Source organism: Rhinopithecus bieti, unplaced genomic scaffold (genome assembly GCF_001698545.2).
Source record: "Rhinopithecus bieti isolate Rb0 unplaced genomic scaffold, ASM169854v2 scaffold_15776, whole genome shotgun sequence".
NCBI lineage: Eukaryota > Metazoa > Chordata > Mammalia > Primates > Cercopithecidae > Rhinopithecus > Rhinopithecus bieti.
The window spans coordinates 2,055,412-2,076,344 of NW_016808836.1; the positions used below are offsets into that span (position 1 = coordinate 2,055,412).

Sequence of the window (20,933 nt, forward strand, 5' to 3'; positions counted from 1 at the left end):
TTTTTTTTAATATTAGAGACGGGGTTTCACCATGCTGGCCAGGCTGGTCACGAACTCCTGGCCTCGTGATCCGCCCGTGATCCGCCCGCCTTGGCCTCCCAAAGTGCTGGGATTACAGGCGTGAGCCACCGCGCCTGGCCTGGTTGTTAATTTTTAAAACTGCCTTTCATTCTTGCTTTGCCATTTATAGCTCTGTAGCCTTGCGCAAATGACTTCACTTCTCTATGAGTCATCTGTAAAATGGGGCTCTTTGTGAAGACTTAACGATACCACGTGTACAAAGCACTGAACACAACATGCACATTAAGCTCCCCGAAATTGAAACTCCTATAAAATAGGAATCGGGGACTCTCAAGAGCAGTTCTGACTTCAGCAGAGGAACCCAGAGCTGGTGGGGAAAGCTGACGTGGCTGTGACATCCCCAGAGGCACTAAACACATCCTCCCAGCCCCATCTTCCCCGCAGGGTCCCGCCACCGGCCCGACCCCTTACTTGCTCCAACCACCCGCCGACGCCTGCAGCCCGCGATTTGGGGACCGCCCCCTGCAGCGCCAGGTCCCCGCGCGGACTACAGTTCCCAGCGTGCATCTTGGCTCGGGGGTCCGAGGGACCGTCCTGCCTCAGGGACCGGGTCCAGGCTGCGTTCGCAGCTCTGGGCAGTCACCGTCATGCATGCAGCTCCTATTTTTCGCGTTGCTAATCCCGTCCGTTGCAATGCACCCTATCCTGGGCCGCGGCCCCAGCAGGGTCTGTGAGGAGCGCTTCCCCCAGCCCTGGGCACCCGCTACGCCGCGTCCGAAGGAGGGGCCGAGGCCGGGCTCATCTCCCCGGGAGGACTCCCTCGGCCCCGTGGGGTGTCATGTCCACTGCGGCCCCAGGCTGGCCGCGGGGCTCTGCGGGGGGGCGCTGAGGGCAGGGCCCCGAGGCCGCACGGCCAGAGACTACAACTCCCAGGCGGCACCGCGGCGGCGGCGCCCACACGTCACTCGGGCCCCGCCGGCTGCCCCGGGAAGCAGCACGGGCGGGGGCAGGGGCTGGGGCCGACCGGAGGCCGGTGAGGCCGGTGCCCAAGGATGGGGGCCCACCCCGACTGCCCCGAGCGTGAGGAGGCCGAGGGCCGCGCCACCCCCGAACGCCGGGGCGGCCGCCCCAGGGGCCCCCGCCACCCCAGCCCGGCCCGGCAGTCGTGGCCCGGGATGCGGAGCCGGGGGCCGCCGGTGGAGCTGCGCGGGGTGAGCGGCGCGGGGAACAGGGACTGCCTGCCGCCCTCGCCCTCGTCCCCCACCGGCGGACCCCGGTGGGCATTCGAGAGCCGCGCGGCCAGGCCCTCTTAGTCACCTGCCGCTTGGGAGGCACAGGTGAACCTGCCGCCCCACTCCCACCGCGCCCCGCCCGGACAGCCAAATCGGAAGGGTCGAGCCTGCCCTTTGAAAGGGGGGTTTTTCTTGCTCCTGCGGAGGGCGCCCCAGCCATGGCCCTCAGGAGCCCCCTAGACACCGCAGGGACTGCCCTCCATCCCGGCCGCCGGGGCCCGCCCTCTGCATCCTGCGGGCAGCCTGTGTGAAGCGGCCTCCCGCAGCCCCCGGCCCCTCCCCCATGGAGGAGGAGGAGGGGGTGGCGGCCAAGGAGTGGGGCACGACCCCCGCGGGGCCCGTCTGGACCGCGGTGTTCGACTACGAGGCAGCGGGCGACGAGGAGCTGACCCTGCGGAGGGGCGATCGCGTCCAGGTGCTTTCCCAAGACTGTGCAGTGTCCGGCGATGAGGGCTGGTGGACCGGGCAGCTCCCCAGCGGCCGCGTGGGCGTCTTCCCCAGCAACTACGTGGCTCCCGGCGCTCGTGCTGCACCCGCGGGCCTCCAGCTGCCCCAGGAGATCCCCTTCCACGAGCTGCAGCTAGAGGAGATCATCGGTGTGGGGGGCTTTGGCAAGGTCTATCGGGCTCTGTGGCGTGGCGAGGAGGTGGCCGTCAAGGCCGCCCGGCTGGACCCTGAGAAAGACCCGGCAGTGACAGCGGAGCAGGTGTGCCAGGAAGCCCGGCTCTTTGGAGCCCTGCAGCACCCCAACATCATTGCCCTTAGGGGCGCCTGCCTCAACCCCCCACACCTCTGCCTAGTGATGGAGTATGCCCGGGGTGGCGCACTGAGCAGGGTGCTGGCAGGTCGCCGGGTGCCACCTCACGTGCTGGTCAACTGGGCTGTGCAGGTGGCCCGGGGCATGAACTACCTACACAATGGTGCCCCTGTGCCCATCATCCACCGGGACCTCAAGTCCATCAACAGTAAGTGGTGTCCTCTCCCTAAAATTCCTTCCACAGAACCTCTCGAGGCCAGGCCTAGGTGGTGGGAAACAGGGTGAGGGACACCAGATGACACTGTGCCTGGAGCGAAAAGGGGCAGCAGTATGATACCTTCAGGATGAAGGTGAGGTAGGCCTTGCCGGCCTTAAGGGAGAAAAAGGAGGCTCAGAAAGGTTGAAGGACTTAACTGCCTCCCAGGCTGCAGAGTCACAATCGCTCAATAAACATGTATCCATGAACACCTGTGTTCCTGCGTGAACAGGACAGATGCAGTGCCTGCCTTCAAGGTGCTCACCATCCAGCCATGCTGCCAGAGTCCACCAGGCAGAGACAAAAAGAGCCTACCCCTTCTGGAGTCAGTGTCTCTCAACCCCAGCACTATTGGCACTTGAGGCCGGATCATTGTTGTAGAGGCTGTCCTGTGAATTGTGAGTTGCTTAGCGGCATCTTCAGCCTCTTCCAACTAGATGCCATTAGCATTCCCTGCCCCCTATCCCCAGCTATGACAACCAAAAATGTCTCCAGGCATTGCAAATGTCCCCTGGGGGGCAGAATCACCCCCCAGTTGAGAACCATTTCCTGGAGTCTTCATAGGCCCAGCTGGCCAAGGCAAACTGGAAAAGACGAGGGAGGAATTAAATGCATGTGGCTTATATAAAAGCTTCCAGGCTGCCTGACAGGTTCTCCAAAGTTGATTGGTTGGTTGAATAAATAATGGAGCCAGGTAGAAGGGAACGTTCTACAGGACTCATTTCTAGATCAAGGAGCTTCATGTGGCGTCAGGAAGTATTAATTGAGCACCTATTAAGCAGGAGCCCAACTGGGACTAAGATAGCCATGGTTTCTGCCCTGACAGTACTCACAGGTTAGCAATTTCATTCATTCATTCCACAGATATTTCCAGGGTGCTGTGTGTCAGACCCTGTCCCAGGGATACAGCAAGAAAAAAATCTTACATTCCTGGCTCTCCCATTCTTGCTCTGCCCCATCTCACTCCCTTTCATTTCTTCATTTATTTGTTAATTATTCCATTTGGTATTTACCAGGCCAGATCATGTGCTAAGCAGAGGCATCAGCAGTGGAGGAAGCCAGCATGTCCCCGGCCCTCACATCACTTACACTTAAGCCCTGAAATGTGAGGGTGCCCCCTTTGCTCTCAACACCCATATCTCATCTACTCCTGATTTCTATCACTTCTACATATTGAAATTTATTTTAATCCATCCCACTATTTTTATGAATATATTGCTATTCCCCCACCCATAGCAACTGTAAGCCCCTAGAATGGAGGGACTGCATCTTCCTTGCCTCCCAAGCCTGACATTTGTGTATCAACAGAGAGCTTGGCAGGGCGCGGTGGTTCACGCCTGTAATCCCAGCACCTTGGGATGCCGAGGTGGGTGCATCATCTGAGGTCAGGAGTTTGAGACCAGCCTGACCAATATGGTGAAACCCCGTCTCTACTGAAAATACAAAAATTAGCTGGGTGTGGTGGCATGCGCCTGTAATCCCAGCTACTCAGAGGCTGAGACAGAAGAATTGCTTGAATCCAGGAGGTGGTGGTTGCAGTGAGCTGAGATTGCACCATTGCACTCCAGCCTGGGTGACAGAGCAAGACTCCATCTCAAAAAGAAAAAAAAAAAAGAGCTAATACATGACCACGATGTGCCAGGGCTGGTACCATGTCTGGGGAACTGATGCTTATGCCCCAGCACCTCTGAAATGTTGGGTAAATGGAGGCAGGGCCACCCAGCATGTTCCTGTTGATGGCTGGGGCTCCTCGGTCCTTCCTCGCCCCTGCTGATTGACAGCACGTCCCACACCCCCAGGTTTTTTGTAGCCAGTGTTATCTGGCCAAAGAGACAGTGGGCCTCTTATGGCCAGGGCTTCCTCCTGGGTGATGGGTCTGCTCTGCGCCAGACACAGAGGACACAGTGCCTCCACAGCACTGCTTCCCCACTCATCCTACCCTAAGGAGTTCCTCACCTGCCATCATTCATTCATTGGTTCATTCCACCAGTAATTATTAAGCGCCTAGTCTGTACTAGGCACTGTCCTCAGCTCTGGGATTACAGAAGTGAACAAGGCAAGATTTCCCCCTCCCCCCATTATGGAATTTATATTCCGGTGAACAGGAAAAAATGATGAATAGATGGATACCAAAATTTCAGAGAGTATCAGGGGCTCTCAGTGGACTAAGGCAAAGGCTGGAGCAGAGGGTTTCTTTACATTGGGCGGTCAGGGAAGGCAACATTTGAGCAGAGACCTGAACAAAGGGGACCCAGCCTTACAAAGATCTGGGGAAGGGGAACAGTGGGGCGCATATCCTGAAGTGGGAGTGAGTGTGGCTCACTGGAGAATAGCAAGACCAGAACAGCAGGCATTGAGGCAGAGATGGGAGGAAGTAGGATCAGAAAGGCAGGCAGGAGCAAGATCACATAGGACCTTGGGGGCCATGGTGAGGACTTGGGGTATTTTATTTGATGTAGTGGAAGCCATTAGAGGATTTGAAGCAGGGAGTGACATGATCACATACAGATTTTGAAGGGGGACTGACTTAGGCCCATCCTGGGAAATACAGAAATAAAGCGTAAAACCATGAGATAGTCCCTCTGTCACAGGGTTTCGACACAAACAGGAGAGGTGGGGATTTAAGAAGGGAAAGCTTCTGCAGAGGTGGAGTCACAGGCTAGGAATTTACTGGGTTGGGGGGGTGCTTCCAGGAGGGGGTGGCATTGAAGCTGGGTTTTTTTTTTTTTTTTTTTTTGAGACAGAATCATCTCAGTCTATGATCCAGGCTGGAGTGCAGTAGCATGATCGCAGCTCACTGCACCTTCCACCTCCCGGGTTCAAGTGATTCTTCCACCTCAGCTTTCCAAGTAGCCAGGGCTACAGGCGTGCGCCACCACACCTGGCTAATTTTTGTATTTGTAATAGAGACAGGGGTCTCGCCATGTTGGCCAGGCTGGTCTTGAACTCCTGACCTCAGATGATCCACCTGCCTTGGCCTCCCAAAGTGCTGGGATTTCAGGCATGAGCCACCGTGCCCAGTCTGAAGCTCGGCTTTAAAGGATGGGCAGGATTATCAATTGTGTGACCCTGGGTGATTTGCTGATCTCTGCCACCTTCAGTTCCTTCATCTGCCAAATGGGCATGATAGTAGAACTACCTTACTATTATTGTTATGACTGGTAAGTAGCCAGGAATGGCAAAAGAGAAAGGTGGAGAAATTCAGAGCAATTATGGCAACATCACACACTAATAATAACAGCTAGCACTCTTAAAGGCCCTATTGTTTCAGGCAATAAATTTTTACTATAACGGTAGAAGGTAAATTCTGTTACCAGCCCTATTTAACAGAGGAGAAGTCTCGTTGTAAAGATTAAAGTAAACTGTACAAGGGTATGCAGCTAGGAAGAAGCAGAGCTGAGATTCAAACCCAGGCAGCACACTGTATACTTTGGGGCCTCTGTGTGATGGAAGGTAGTAAAATATCCCAGCAGTTAAATTGGGCTCTGATGACAAAACTAATTCAAGCCTTTGTCCTGCCATCTTCTAACCATGTGATCTCTTGGCCAAGTGACTTCTGAGCCTCTGTTGGCTAGTCAAGAAAAATGGGTTGTGGCTGGGTGCAGTGGTACTCTTGTAATCCCAGCACTTTGGGAGGCCATGGCTGGAGGATTGCTTAAGCCCAGAAGTTTGAGGCTACAGCAAGCCATAATCACACCACTGCACTCCAGTTTGAGTGACAGAAAAAGACCCTGTCTCTTTATTTTTTTTTTCATTGAGATGGAGTCTTGCTCTGTCATCCATGCTGGAGTGCAGTGGCGCGATCTTGGCTCATTACAACCTCCACCTCCCAGGTTCAAGTGATCCTCTCGCCAAAGCCTCCCAAGTAGCTGGGATTATAGGCACCTGCCACCACACCCAGCTAATTTTTATATTTATAGTAGAGTCAGGGTTTCACCATGTTGGCCAGCCTGGTCTCGGACTCCTGACCTCAAGTGATCCACCTGCCTTGGCCTCCCAAAGTGCTGGGATTACAGGCATGAGCCGCTGCTCCTGGCCAACCCTGTCTCTTTAAAAAAAAAAAAAAAAAAAAAAAGGGGGAGGTCGTTTGTGAGTCAATTCGTATAGAGAGCTTAGCACAGTACAAACACTAGCCATGATCCTCATCACTGTTAGTGACAACCCTGGTAGAAAGTAAGCTGGAACCATCCAGTATGTTTAGGGAACACATCAGTCAGATTTTGTCACAATAATGCTGTGTAATAAGCTACCCCCAAAACTCGGCATCTTAAAACAACCATTGTTTATTACTGCTGGTGCATTTGCAGACCAGCTGGAGGGTAAACCGATGGAGGCTGGGCTCAGCTGGAGAGGCTTTGCTCCAAGTAGCTCTCATCTTCTTGGACAAGCAGGGTAGCTGAGGCATGTTGTCACGGTGATCAGACAAGTGCAAGAGGGCCCGCAGACATGCGAGGCCTCGGCTTGGAATTGGCACCCTGTCATTCTTAGCCAAAGCAAGTCATACGGCTGAGCCAGAGTCAGGGTGCACTCTGCCCTTTTTTTTTTTTTTTTTTTTTTTTTTCTGAGAACAGAGTCTCACTCTGTCACCCAGGCTGGAGTGCAGTGGCACAATCTCAGCTCACTGCAACCTCCACCTCCCATGTTCAAGCGATTCTCATGCCTCAGCCTTCTGAGTAGCTGGGATTACAGGCGAGCACCATGATCCCCGGCTAATTTTTGTATTTTTAGTAGAGACAGGGTTTTACCATGTTGGCCAGGCTGGTCTCAAACTCCTGACCTCAAGTGATCCACCCACCTCAGCCTCCCAAAGTGCTGGGATTACAGGTGTGAGCCACCATGCCCAGCCATACTCTGCCTCTTTAGCAAAAAGAATGGCAAAGTCTCATGGCAAAGAGTGTGGACACAGGAAGGGGTAGAATTGGGACCCTGACTGCAGTGTGCCACAGGGGTGACAGACACAATGGGGAAGCCATGTTCCTCCCTTCTGCCCAAGGTTTGCAGTTCCTGCTTCCAGGGTAGCTGGGAACTCAAGGCCTGGATGACCAAGACCTTGGCTGTTGTTTCTTTTTTTTGAGACAAGGTCTCACTCTGTTGCCCAGGCTGGAGTGCAATGGCAAGACCATGGCTCACTGCAGCCTCAACCTCTCAGGCTCAAGTGATCCTCCCAACTCAGCCCCCCAAGTAGCTGGGACTATAGAGATGCACCACCACAACCAGGTATTTTTTAAAAATTTTTTGTAGAGATGGGGTCTTGCTATGTTGCACAGGCTGGTCTCGAACTCCTGGGCTCAAGTGACCTGCTTCAGCCTTGGCTGTTGGTTCTCGACCATTCATGGAGCTCCCCAAAGCCCAGGACAGAGTCAGGAGGGCAGAGGATGCAGGAGGAGCTCCCTACTCCCTCATGGGAGCCTGGGACAGGGATTAGACCTGGGTGGAGGGGCTCATGGATGTTCCAGGCCAGGAAAGGAGCTGCTACAGAGTGGGGCAGCCTGAGGCAGTGAGAGGAGAAACGTGTTTCTGACTGAGGCGGCGGGCCGAAACACTTGGGTCTGCAACACGGCAAGTCTGGGGTGACCCACCTTTCTTCCCACCCCACAGTCCTGATCCTGGAGGCCATCGAGAACCACAACCTCGCAGACACGGTGCTCAAGATCACAGACTTTGGCCTCGCCCGCGAGTGGCACAAGACCACCAAGATGAGTGCCGCGGGGACCTATGCCTGGATGGCTCCGGAGGTTATCCGTCTCTCCCTCTTCTCCAAAAGCAGTGATGTCTGGAGGTGCTGAAAGGCGCGGCCGGGATGACCTCTGCGGAGTGAGGGAGGGAGGAAGGGGTGAGGGCAGAGTGGGAGGGAGGGTCTCCTGCTGAAGCCACGATCTCAGTCTGACAAAGGGGCCTGCTGGCAAGGTCAGGCCACCAGACAGGTGCCAGTTACCTGTTCAGCTAGCACAAATGGCAACTAGGGGCAACGTTGGATTAGAATAAAAAATTCATAGGCCACGGCACGGTGGCTCAAGCCTGTAATCCAGCGACTGCTTGGGAGTGCCGAGACGGGTGGATTCCACGAGGTCAGGAGAAAATCGACACCGATCCGCTGGCTAACACGGTGAAACCCCGTCTCTTACTAGAAAAATACAAAAACTAGCGGAGGCGATGGTGGCGGGTGCCTGTAGTCCCCAGCTACTCAGAAGGCTGAGGAGGAAAATGAGGCGTAAACCTGCGGGATGGCGGAGCTTGCAGTAGCTGGAGATCTGGCACTGCACCAGCCTGTGGCAACAGAGCAAGACTCTGTCTCAAAAACAGAAAAAAAAAAAAACTTCATCTAACGAGAGGAGAGAGACCAAGATCCCCCTAGAGACAGAGGCTGAAGCGTGGCTCACACCTGTCATCCCCCCGAGCAATTTGGGAGCCCGAGGTGGGTGGATCACTTGAGGTCAGGAGTTTGAGACCAGCCTGGCCAACGTGGTGAAACCCCATCTCTACTAAAAATACTAAAGTTACCTGGGCATGGTGGTGGGTGCCTGTAGTCCCAACTACTTGGGAGGCTGAGGCAGGAGAATCACTTGAACCCAGGATGTGGAGGTTGCAGTGAGCTGAGATCGTGCCATTGCACTCCAGCCTAGGTGACAGATCAAGACTGTGTCTCCAAAAACAGAAAAAATTTAAAAAGGCATAGAGACAGCGTGTAGATGCCAGCACTGAAAGCCCCCTCAGACACAAGCCCATGCACCGTCCCATCTGTTAGATGGGAAAATGATGAATTCACTCATTCATTCATTGATCCACCTGCACCGGGTTCTAGGGATATAGCAGCGAAGAAAAATAGACGCAATCCCTGCCCTCAGGAATAGTAAGTAAATAAACATACAAGAAGCTCTTTTTTACAAAGCTGTTTTTAAGAAAATTATAATTTTTAAAGCTAATTAAGTACACCAGAAAAAAGTGTTAGTACGAAGCACGAGGGGCTGAGAGGAAGGCGCTTTGAGGGCTGGAAGACTACTTTTGGGAACGCTTCTCTGAGCAATCTGAGAAATGATACTTCATCTGAGTTCCGAGTGGCAAAAAGGAACCAGCCACGAGAAGTTTGGGGGAAGAAGCTGCCCAGTCAGGGGGAGCAGGTACCCAAAAGGAGGTGCTGAGGTGAGCGTGGTGTGTTCCGGAAACAGCAACAAGGCCCACGTGGCTGCCACTGTGCAGGCAAGGCAGAGAGAGGTAGGAAATGATGTAGGAGAGGGAGCTGAAAGGCCCTGTGGGTGAGGGAGTGGCCTTCAGGTTTTATTCTAATGAAGTGGGAGGCCATGAGGAGCCATGTCTGAATGGCATGGTAGCTCACACCTATAATCCCAGTGTTTTGGGATGCCAAGGTGGGAGGATCGCTTGAGGCCAGGAATTTGAGACCAGCCTGGTCAACATAGTGAGACCCCATCTGTATGAAAAGAAATTTTAAGTTAATTTTGTAAAAGGAAGTAAATAAAAGCTCCTTTGGAGGTTGGGCGCGGTGGCTCACGCTGGTAATCCCAGCACTTTGGAAGGCTGAGGTGGGTGGATCACTTGAGGCCAGGAGTTTGAGGCCAGCCTGGCCAACGTGGTGAAATCGCATCTCTATTAAAAATACAAAAATTCTGCCGGGCACGGTGGCTCACGTCTGTAATCCTGGCACTTTGGGAGGCCAAGGTGGGTGGTTCACTTGAGGCCAGGAGTTCAAGACTAGCCTGGCCAACATGGTGAAACCCCATCTCTACTAAAAATACAAAAATTAGCCAGGCGTGGTGGTGGGTGCCTGTAGTCCCAGCTACTCAGCAGGCTGAGGCAGGGAAATTGCTTGACGCAGGAGGCAGAGGTTGAGATGGTGCCACTGCACTCCAGCCTGGGCGACAGAGCAAGACTCCATCTAAAAAAAAAAATTAAAAACTAAAAGCTCCTTTGACTGTTAGGTAGAGACGGCCAATGATGGGACTGTTGCTGTCACCAGTGAGAGTTGATGGTGGCCGTGGAGACTTTCAACCCAGGACCTTCTGCTTGGTTGGAGCCAAACCTGGGTCTCCCCATTTACTGTTCCCGTCAATTCCCAGCTGAGGCTCCAGATTGTCCAAGCAGCAAATTAATGGGTATGGGACAGAGACAGGAAGTCTCCGGCTCAGCCTAGAGCAGAGCAGCCCTTTGGGAGAATTTCCAACTGGCTGTACATCAGGCATTCATTTGTGCTACCTTTTTTTTCTCTTTTCTTTTTTTTTTTTTTTTTTTTTGGGACAGAGTCTCGCTCTGCCACCCAGGCTGGAGTGCAATGGCACAATCTCAGCTCACTGCAACCTCCTCCTCCCAGATTCAAGTGATTCTCGCACCTCAGCCTCCCAAGTAGCTGAGATTATAGGCATGCATCGGCTGATTTTTTATATTTTTAGTAGAGACAGGGTTTCACCATGTTGGCTAGGCTGGTCTTGAACTCCTGACCTCAGATGATCCGCTTGCCTTGGCCTCCCAGAGTACTGGGATTACAGGCATGAGCCACCATGCCTGGCTGGTCAGGCTAATTCTTTCTGGCGTGGTCCTGTCCTGTACTTACCAGGATGCAGGATATCCACACCTCCCAGCCACAAACTTCAGTAACACTCCCAGTCATTATAACAATCAAAATACCTCCATAGGTTTCCCGGGACATGGGAAAGAGGGATCATGCTACCCTCCAGTTATAAACCACTGTTTTTTCCCCCACCTTGTGTGGTCTCCATTCTCAAGTTTACTTCATGATCCAAAATGACTGCTTGAGCTCCAGCTTTTTTTTTTTTTTTTTTTTTTTTTTTGAGATGGAGTCTTGTTCTGTCACCCAGGCCAGAGTGCAGTGGCGTGATCTCGGCTCACTGCAACCTCTGCCTCCTGGGTTCAAGCAATTCTCCTGCCTCAGCCTCCCGAGTAGCTGGGACTACAGGCGTGTGGCACCACGCCCGGCTAATTTTTGTTATTTTATTTTATTTTTTTAAGTAGAGATGGGTTTCACCATATTGGCCAGGATGGTCTTGATCTCTTGACCTCGTGATCTGCCCACCTGGGCCTCCTAAAGTGCTGGGTTTACAGGCATGAGCCACCGTGCCCGGCTTTTTTTTTTTTTTTTTTTTAAACAGGGTCTTGCTCTGTCACCCAGGCTGGAGTACAGTGATGCCATCACAAATCACTGCGGCCTCAACCTCCTGGGCTCAAGTGATCCTCCCACCTCAGCCTCTCTCGTAGCTGGGACCACAGGCATGCCACCATGCCAGGCTAACTTTTTGCAGAGATGAGGTCTCACTTTGTTTTCTAGGCTGGTCTCGATCTCTTGGGCTCAAGAGGTTCTCTTGCCTTGGCCTCCCAAAGTGTTGAGATTACAAGCATGAGCCACTGTGCCTAACTCCAGACTCCAGCTTTTTTTTTTAAGTTCTGGGATGCACATGCAGAATGTGCAGGGTTTGTTACATAGGTGTACGTGTGCCATGGTGGTTTGCTGCACCCATCAACCCATCATCTAGGTTTTAAGCCCCGTGTGCATTAGGTATTTGTCCTAATGCTCTCCCTCCCCTTCCCCCTACCCCCCAGGGTCCAACTTTTATGTCTACATTCCAACCATAGGAAGGGGAAAAGAGAAAAAGGGCACCCTTTCTTTTTTTTTTTGAGACAGAGTCTTGCTCTGTTGCCCAGGCTGGAGTGCAGTGGCGCTATCTCAGCTCACTGCAAGCTCTGCCTCCCAGGTTCATGCCATTCTCCTGCCTCAGCCTCCCAAGTAGCTGGGACTACTGGCGCCCGCCATCATGCCAAGCTATTTTTTTTTTTTTTTTTTTTTTTTTTTGAGACCGAGTCTCACTCTGTCACCAGGCTGGAGTGCAGTGGCGTGATCTCGGCTCACTGCAAGCTCCGCCTCCTGGGGTTCAAGCAATTCTCCTGCCTCAGCTTCCCCAGCAGCTGGGACTACAGGCGCGCGCAACCACACCCAGCTAATTTTTGTATTTTTAGTAGAGACGGGGTTTTACCATGTTGCCCAGGATGGTCTCGATCTCCTGACCTTGTGATCCACCTGCCTCGGCCTCCCAAAGTGCTGGGATTACAGGCATGAGCCACCGCACCCGGCCAGGCACCCCTTCTTTTTACGGACACTTCCTGGAAGCTAGTTGCCTACTACACCCCCTCCTACATCCCATGCACCAGAACTGTGGTCATGTGGACATGCTTAGCTGCAAAAAAGAATGGAAAATTCATGCAGGCAGCATGTGGCCAGCTCAGTTCACCAGCACTGTCACTGAAGAATGGGAGGCTGTAAGCTGCATGGGGGCAGTGATTGTGTCTATCTCTTCCCAGTGTCTAGAATGGTGCTTGGCACACAGTAGGCACTTAATAAGTATAAGTGGCGTGATCTCGGCTCACTGCAAGCTCCGCCTCCTGGGGTTCAAGCAATTCTCCTGCCTCAGCTTCCCCAGCAGCTGGGACTACAGGCGCGCGCAACCACACCCAGCTAATTTTGTATTTTAGTAGAGACGGGGTTTTACCATGTTGCCCAGGATGGTCTCGATCTCCTGACCTTGTGATCCACCTGCCTCGGCCTCCCAAAGTGCTGGGATTACAGGCATGAGCCACCGCACCCGGCCAGGCACCCCTTCTTTTACGGACACTTCCTGGAAGCTAGTTGCCTACTACACCCCTCCTACATCCCATGCACCAGAACTGTGGTCATGTGGACATGCTTAGCTGCAAAAAAGAATGGAAAATTCATGCAGGCAGCATGTGGCCAGCTCAGTTCACCAGCACTGTCACTGAAGAATGGGAGGCTGTAAGCTGCATGGGGGCAGTGATTGTGTCTATCTCTTCCCAGTGTCTAGAATGGTGCTTGGCACACAGTAGGCACTTAATAAGTATACGTTGAATGGGCCGGGCGCAGTGGCTCATGCCTGTAATCCCAGCACTTTGGGAGGCTGAGGCAGGTGGATCACCTGAGGTCAGGAGTTTGAGACCAGCCTGGCCAACGTGGTGAAACCCCATCTCTACTAAAAATACAAAAATTAGCTGGGGTGGTGGTGCGCACCTGTAATCCCAGCTACTTGGGAGACTGAAGCACAAGAATCACTTGAACCTGAGAGGCAGTGGTTGCAGGGAGCCAAGATCATGCCACTGCACTCCAGCCTGGGTGACAGAGACTTTGTCTGAAAAAATATATACCTGTGTTGAATGAATGCATGAGTGGATAGTGGGGGAGACCAGGGATCTACTCCAGAATAAACACCACACAGAATGACCATCAGGATCTGGGAGGATGTAGAGTTTGCAGGGGAAGATAGCTTCGTAGGGACCACAGCACAGTGACGCACGCCCTGGTACCATGGAGCCACTGAAGGCATTGTCGTGGGCAGCAGGCAGACCTGAGTCCAGGTGTGGCTCCACCACTCACTAGCTGTGTGACCTCAGGCAAGCCCCTTACCTCTCTGAGCCTGTACCTGCTCATCAGATAAAGCAGGGGTCATACCAAACCCTTCTGCCTTACAGGGCTGTTGTGAGGATTACCGAGTGCCTAGCACAGTGCCTGGCCCACAGTAAGCACTTTATAAATGTTAAATAATGTTAACTGGTTTTTAGAGGTAAGTGCTGAGTGTTTTGGGAAACATAGAGGAGGGGCCTCTAACCTAGCTTTGGAGGCTACGGAATCAAGGAAGGCTTCCTGGCAGCGGGGGGCAACCTGAGTTGAGACTTGAGGGACAAATAGTTGAGGGACAAATAGTTACACAAGGGAAGAGTGTTCTCCACAAAGGGAACAGCATGTGTGAAGGCCAGAGGTTAGAAAGAACAGGGCCTGTTCAGTATTTAGTGTGGCTGCAAGATGAAGTTGGGGTTAGAATGGGCTGAGAGTGTTTGGAGGTGAGGCCTCAGGGGTCTTCAAAGTCCAGGGCCGAGAAGGATGGATTTAGGCAGGGTGCAGTGGCTCACGCCTATAATCCCAGCACTTTGGGAAGCCGAGGCAGGAGGATCACTTGAGCCCAGGAGTTTGAGACCAGCCTGGGCAACATAGTGAGACCTCCATCTCTACAAAAATAAAAATGAGAAAGATGGATTTGCCCAGTAGGAACACAGGACCTGAAGATTTTCAGGTAGGGGAGAGGGAAGAGAGGCCGAGCAAAGGAGAGACATCAGAGAGCCAAGCGCACCCCATCTATTGGAGAACAAGGCCACAGAGGTCAAAGCAAGTTCTTGTGACCTCATTGGCCGGGAGTGGGTGTTGGGGTGAGGGCGGCCCTGCATGGGACCAAGGGCAGGGCTGGGTATAGGTGAGGATTGGGGTGGGCTGTGATATCACTCCTCCCTCTCCCCTGCCTGCAGCTTCGGGGTGCTGCTGTGGGAGCTGCTGACTGGGGAGGTTCCCTACCGTGAGATCGACGCCTTGGCTGTGGCGTATGGCGTGGCTATGAATAAGCTGACGCTGCCCATTCCCTCCACGTGCCCCGAGCCCTTTGCCCGCCTCCTGGAGGGTGAGCCGGGGCCCCGTGGTGAGGGTAGGCTCAGCTTGAAGTGGCAGGGACCTGTGGGCCCAGACCTCGCCCCTTCACACCCATCCATACCAGTGGGCCTGGGAGTGAGGGAGAAGGGGCTAGAACTCACTGGACTCTAAACAGTCTCCCCATGGTTGGCTCCGTTCCCCATGCCCCAACCCTTGTTCGGGCCAGGCCCAGAGCTCTCCAGGACAACCTGTTAGGACTCCTTGGCCCTGGGATTCCACTGTGATCCTGACTGCACCACCAGTTTCTCCTGGGGGTGCAGGTCCCGTGGTTTCTCTCCCAGCATTTCACTGAGTGGAATTGGCCAGGAACTTGGCTTTGAATCCCTTCTCCTCAGCTCCATAGCAGCTGTTTGTCTGCAGTCCCCAGAAATTCTGCCTTCCTCTGAGCAGGCTGAGTTCCCAGAATGTGACCACTGATACCTCCACCCCCCACCACTGTCCTTCCTCCTCCCACCCTAGAATGCTGGGACCCAGACCCCCATGGACGGCCAGATTTCGGCAGCATCTTGAAGCGGCTTGAAGTCATCGAACAGTCAGCCCTGTTCCAGATGCCACTGGAGTCCTTCCACTCGCTGCAGGAAGACTGGAAGTTGGAGATTCAGCACATGTTTGATGACCTTCGGACCAAGGAGAAGGTGAAGGCAGGGGGCAAGGTGGGAAAGATGGAGCAAGACCCCTGAGTTCTGATGCCTTGGGCTGCTCAGAGACCCCTCCCCTGAACCCCAGCCTTTGGGTCCATGCAGGGTTAAGAGAGCCTTTTTTGCATATTAAGAAAAGACAGCCTCCTGTTGGTGGATTAATAAGAAAAAGGCACCCTGTACTGAAGTACTTACAGGTGACACTGCATGATGTCTGGGGTTGGCTTTAAAATACCACAGCAGAAACGAAGAGAGGGCCAGAGGAGAGAAAGACGGGGATACAAGATTCGCAAAGCATAGGTAATTGTTGAAGTTGGGTGATGGGTACAGGGGGGTGCACTGTTCTCTGCTTTTGTGGATATCTGAAGTTTCCTAAATTGAAGAGTTAAGAAAGAAAAGCACCCCTTTCTTTGGGCTAACACAGTTCCCTGCCCTGGCACCTAGCTTGGATAGCAAAGCATGAGTCGGGTGGTGAACCCAATGTGCCCCACAGCGAGGTAACCTTGTGTGAGGCACCAACCAGACCCAGCAGCCCTGGGTCCCTCCCCAGGAAGCAGAACAGCTAAGCCCCTCCCCCCAGCCACCGCCTCTCCTCCCCAGGAGCTTCGGAGCCGTGAGGAGGAGCTGCTGCGGGCGGCGCAGGAGCAGCGCTTCCAGGAGGAGCAGCTGCGGCGGCGGGAGCAGGAGCTGGCAGAACGCGAGATGGACATCGTGGAAAGGGAGCTGCACCTGCTCATGTGCCAACTGAGCCAGGAGAAGCCCCGGGTCCGCAAGCGCAAGGGCAACTTCAAGCGCAGCCGCCTGCTCAAGCTGCGAGAAGGCGGCAGCCACATCAGCCTGCCTTCCGGTACCCACCCGTGTCCCCAAAACGCCCCCCAGAGGCTGCTGGGAGCAGCCCTGACCTAGGATTTATCTCTTCCTTTTCTTTTTCAACTTGTTTTTATTGCTAAATATATCACACATCGTCAGTGATCAGCCCAGTGCAGTGGCCAGCACCTGTAGTCCCACCCTACTCGGGAGGCCAAGGTGGGAGGATCACCTTGAGGCCAGGAGTTTGAGACCAGCCTGGGCAACATAGACCCCATATTTACCCCCCCCCCAAAAAAAAAAAAAAAAAAAAAGTGTTTTAATTAGCTGGGCATGTTGGCGTGCAATTATAGTCCAAGCTACTGGGGAGGCTGAGGTGGGAGGATCACTTGAGTCCAGGAGTTTGAGGCTGCACTGAGCTGTAATTGCACCACTGCACTCCAGTCTGGGCAGCAGAGCAAGACCCTATCTCTAAGGGAAAGAAAGAAAAAAAGAAAATGACCAAAAACCCGTACAGCTAAGTGAGTTACTCTAGTCACCCCCATGAAAGCAAAGAGAACCTCACAGCCATCCCAAGTGCTTTCCACCTGCCCCTTCCAAACACAACCTCACACCACACTCTGAGAGGAGCATCTGTCTTGATACTTAGGACAGTCACTTCTGAAATTTCTTTTTCATTTTATCTCTCTTTAAAATATTTTTTAATCTGGCCAGGAGCAGTGGCTCACGCCTGTAATCCCAGCACTTTGGGAGGCCAAAGTGGGTGGATCACTTGAGGCCAGGAGTTCTAGAGCAGCCTGGCCAACATGGTGAAATCCCACCTCTACTAAAAATACAAAATTAGCTGGGCATGGTGGTGCAGGTGCCTCTAATACCAGTTATTTGGGAGGCTGAGGCACAACCATCGCTTGAACCTGGAAAGCAGAGGTTGCAGTGAGCTGAGATTGCGTCACTACACTCCAGCCTGGGTGACAGAGCGAGACGCTGTCACAAAATATATAATTAAGTTATACGTATATATGCTGATATTTGACCATTTTGACCTGCAAAAACAGAAGTTTCACATGGATCAACCTAATAATTGGATCTCAAGACTTAATCAGATTCAGATTCAGGTTTGATTTTTATTTTCCCCCACACTGCTTCCCAGGTAATGCATTCAGGAGGGAGGCACGTAGTGTCTGGTTGTCTCTCTCTGTGATGTTACAAGCCAGAAAGCAGTGCCTTAAGCAGCAGTGGCCAGTGGAAATATAATGCAAGCCACATGTATAATTTTAAATTTTCTAGTAAGCTACACATAAAAGCAAAAATAAATAAGAGATGTCAATTTTAATATTTTTTATTAGGCCAGGTGTGGTGGCTCACGCCTGTAATCCCAGCACTTTGGGAGACTGAGGCGGGCAGATCAGCTGAGGTCAGGAGTTCGAGACCAGCCTGACCAACATGGAGAAATCCCTTCTCTACTAAAACTTCAAAATTAGCTGGGCGTGGTGGCACATGCCTGTAATCCCAGCTACTCAGGAGGCTGAGGAAGGAGAATCGCTTGAACGTGGGAGGCAGAGGTTGCAGCGAGCCGAGATCGTGCCATTGCACTCCAGCCTGGGCAACAAGCGTGAAACTCCATCTCAAAAAATATATGTATTTTTTATTTAGCCCAATATATCCATGCAATCAATACAAAATAATTGTGAGATATTTTACCTTCTTTTTTCACACTAAAATTTTGAAATCCAGATGTATTTTATATTTATAGCACATCTAAATGTGGACAGAAAATTTTCATTAAAAAAATTTTTTTTCTGGGATGGAATCTTGCTATATTACCCAGGGTGGTCTTGAACTCCCGGGCTTAGGCAGCCCTCCCAAAGTGCTGGGATTACAGGCATGAGCTACTGTTCCTGACCTATCAAAAACATTTGATCTGTATTTAGATTTCATAAAAGTTAGAGTTGAAAAAGTACATACACATACCCAAGTTGTTCCAAACATGAATTTCCAATAATCAAATGGAGTACCTCTTTTTAAAATTTAAACTTAAATTACTGTAATTACAAAAAAATAAAGAGTTGACTGGGCATGGTGGCTCACACCTGTAATCCCAACACTTTGGGAGGCGGATGCTGGAGGATTTTTTGAGGCCAAGAGTTCAAGACCAGCCTGGGCACCACAGTGAGAATTCATCTTTAATATAGATATACAGTTTAAAAATTAGATAAATGAAGGTTAAACTCCAATTCCTCCATTGCACAAGCCGCATTCCAAGTGCTCGGTTGCTGCACGTAGCTACTGGTCGCCATATTGGACACTGAGGCCTAGGTCCTTGGTCCGCTAGAGCTCTTGTGCTTGTGCTTATTAAACCACAGTTCCATTGCTGAGCCTCACCCCAACTTGCTGATTCAGGGAAGGCCCAAGAATTTGCATTGCCAAGAAATTTTCAGCTGACAGTGATGCTGCTGTTCTAGGGTCCACACTGTGAGAACCACTGCATTAAGGACTGAAACATGGCAGTGGTCCCATTCTAGAATTCCTTCTCTGCTTCTACAGAGGAAACTTCCCTTTGGTAATCCCTGGAACCATTTGCTTAGGAAAGCTTCTCTTTCTTTCTGCAGGCTTTGAGCATAAGATCACAGTCCAGGCCTCTCCAACCCTGGATAAGCGGAAAGGATCTGATGGGGCCAGCCCCCCTGCAAGCCCCAGCATCATCCCCCGGCTGAGGGCCATTCGCCGTGAGTATCTCCCAAGGCCCTGACCAGTCAGTCAGTCAGTGAACAAACATTTTTGCACACGATGTTTATACCTGGCACCAAGCCAGAGTAACAGCAAGAAAGAAGACAAGCCAAGGCCCTTTTCCTCATTCTTATCATGGGAAACAGACAGTAAACAAATAAGTCTGTAAGCAGGATAATTTCCCTTTTATTTTATTTTTTTCTTTTCTTTTGAGATGGAGTCTTGCTCTGTCTCCCAGGCTGGAGTGCAGTGGTGCAATCTCGGCTCACTGCAACCTCTGCCTCCTGTGTTCCAGCGATTTTCCTGCCTCAGCCTCCCGAGTAGCTATAGTTACAGTCGCACACGACCACACCTGCCTAATTTTTTGTATTTTTAATAGAGATGGGGGTTTGAGCATGTTGGCCAGGCCAGTATGGAACTCCTAACCTCAAGTGATCCACTCACCTCAGCCTCGCAAAGTGCTGGGATTACAGGCATGAGCCGCCGCGCCCGGGAGCAGGATAATTTCTAGTAGTGATAAATTATTTAAAGGAGCTCAGAGGAGACGTATTAGTCACGGTTCTTCAGAGAATCAACAGCTTATGTTTAGAAATATAGAAAGAGATGTATTGGCTGGGCACGGTGACTCATACCTGTAATCCCACCACTTTGGGAGGATGAAATGGGAGGATTGCTTGAGCCTAGGAGTTCGATGCCAGCCTGGGCAACAAAGTGAGACCCCATCTCTACTTAAAAACAAAAACAAAAGAAATCGATGTATTATGAGGAATTGGCCCATGCGATTATGGAAGCTGGGAAGTCCTGCAATCTGATGTAGTTCCAAATCAAGTCCAAAGACCTGGTCAAGCACAGTGGCTCACACCTGTAATCCCAACACTTTGGGAGGCCAAGACAGGCAGATCACCTGAGGTCAAGAGTTCAAGACCAGCCTGGCCAACATGGTGAAACCCAGTCTCTACTAAAAATGCAAAAATTAGCCAGGCATGGTGGCGCGTGCCTGTAATCTCAGCTACTCGGGAGACTGAGGCAGGAGAATCACTTGAACCTGGGAGGCAGAGGTTGCAGTGAGCCGAGATCGTGCCACTGCACTCCAAACTGGGCAACACAGTGAGACTCAGTCTCAAAAAAAAAAAAAATTGTCCAAAGACCTGAGAACCTGAGTACCAATGTCCGATGTGTCAGGGCAGGAGAAGATGGATGTCCACGCTCATGCAGAGAGCAAACTCACCCTTTCTCCGCCTTCCTAGACAAAAAGCTAACTCTCTTTTTGTTCTATCTGGACCCTCAGCGGATTGGACGGTGCCCACCCACATTGGCGAGGATGATCTCTCTTGACTCAGTTCACTGATTCAAATGCTAATCTTCCAGAAACACCCTCACAGAAATCATGCTTAACCAGCTACCTAGGCGTCCTTTAGCCCAGTCAAGTTGATGCATAAAATTACCCATCACAGAAGGGTTGCTATTTTACATCTGGAAGCCCTATGGGAGGAGGTGAGGTTTGAGCAGGGACCTTCGTTCTAAGGATTGAGACAGGCTGAGACCTCAGGGAACCATGCCCCTGGCAGAGGGAGCAGCAAAGGCAAAAGCTGGAGGTGGGAGCAGCGTGGACTGCTTGTTAGCCCGCTTGGCTGGAGCTGAGTGAATGGGAGGAGGACGTAGGTTTTGTGGTCAGGGAGTTCTCAGGGCTCAAATCAGGTAGCGCCCTGAGGGCAGGATAAGAGTCTGGATTTGATTTTCTTTTCTTCTTTTTTTTTTTTTTGAGACGGAGTCTCGCTCTGTCACCCAGGCTGGAGTGCAGTGGCCAGATCTCAGCTCACTACAAGCTCTGCCTCCCGGGTTCACGCCATTCTCCTGCCTCAGCCTCCCGAGTAGCTGGGACTACAGGCGCCGCCACCTCGCCCGGCTAGTTTTTTTTGTATTTTTA

The 20,933-nt window shown here is 52.1% G+C and overlaps 1 protein-coding gene across 2 annotated transcripts; it reads left to right on the forward strand.

The window, feature by feature from the left end:
- Positions 1–1,031: 1,031 nt before the first annotated feature.
- Positions 1,032–19,168, forward strand: MAP3K10 (mitogen-activated protein kinase kinase kinase 10). Of its 2 annotated transcripts, XM_017887527.1 has the most exons (6): positions 1,032–2,278; positions 7,925–8,105; positions 14,657–14,805; positions 15,294–15,469; positions 16,073–16,319; positions 18,889–19,168. In XM_017887527.1, exons 1-6 carry the CDS (start codon positions 1,597–1,599, stop codon positions 19,026–19,028), a joined length of 1,575 nt encoding a protein of 524 aa, XP_017743016.1. In that variant the 5' UTR covers positions 1,032–1,596; the 3' UTR covers positions 19,029–19,168. The 2 variants fall into 2 exon arrangements, with proteins under 2 accessions (XP_017743016.1, XP_017743017.1); XM_017887528.1 differs by lacking the exon at positions 16,073–16,319 and having other exon boundaries at positions 18,889–19,040.
- The last annotated feature ends 1,765 nt before the right edge of the window (positions 19,169–20,933 follow it).

Excerpts from the sequence above, each read along its gene's own strand:
- MAP3K10 (XM_017887527.1), top strand. The coding sequence starts at position 1,597 with ATGGAGGAGGAGGAGGGGGTGGCGGCCAAGGAGTGGGGCACGACCCCC. Across the intron at positions 2,279-7,924 it reads GGACCTCAAGTCCATCAACA|TCCTGATCCTGGAGGCCATC; the intron begins GTAAGTGGTGTC and ends CCCACCCCACAG. Across the intron at positions 8,106-14,656 it reads AAAAGCAGTGATGTCTGGAG|CTTCGGGGTGCTGCTGTGGG; the intron begins GTGCTGAAAGGC and ends CCCTGCCTGCAG.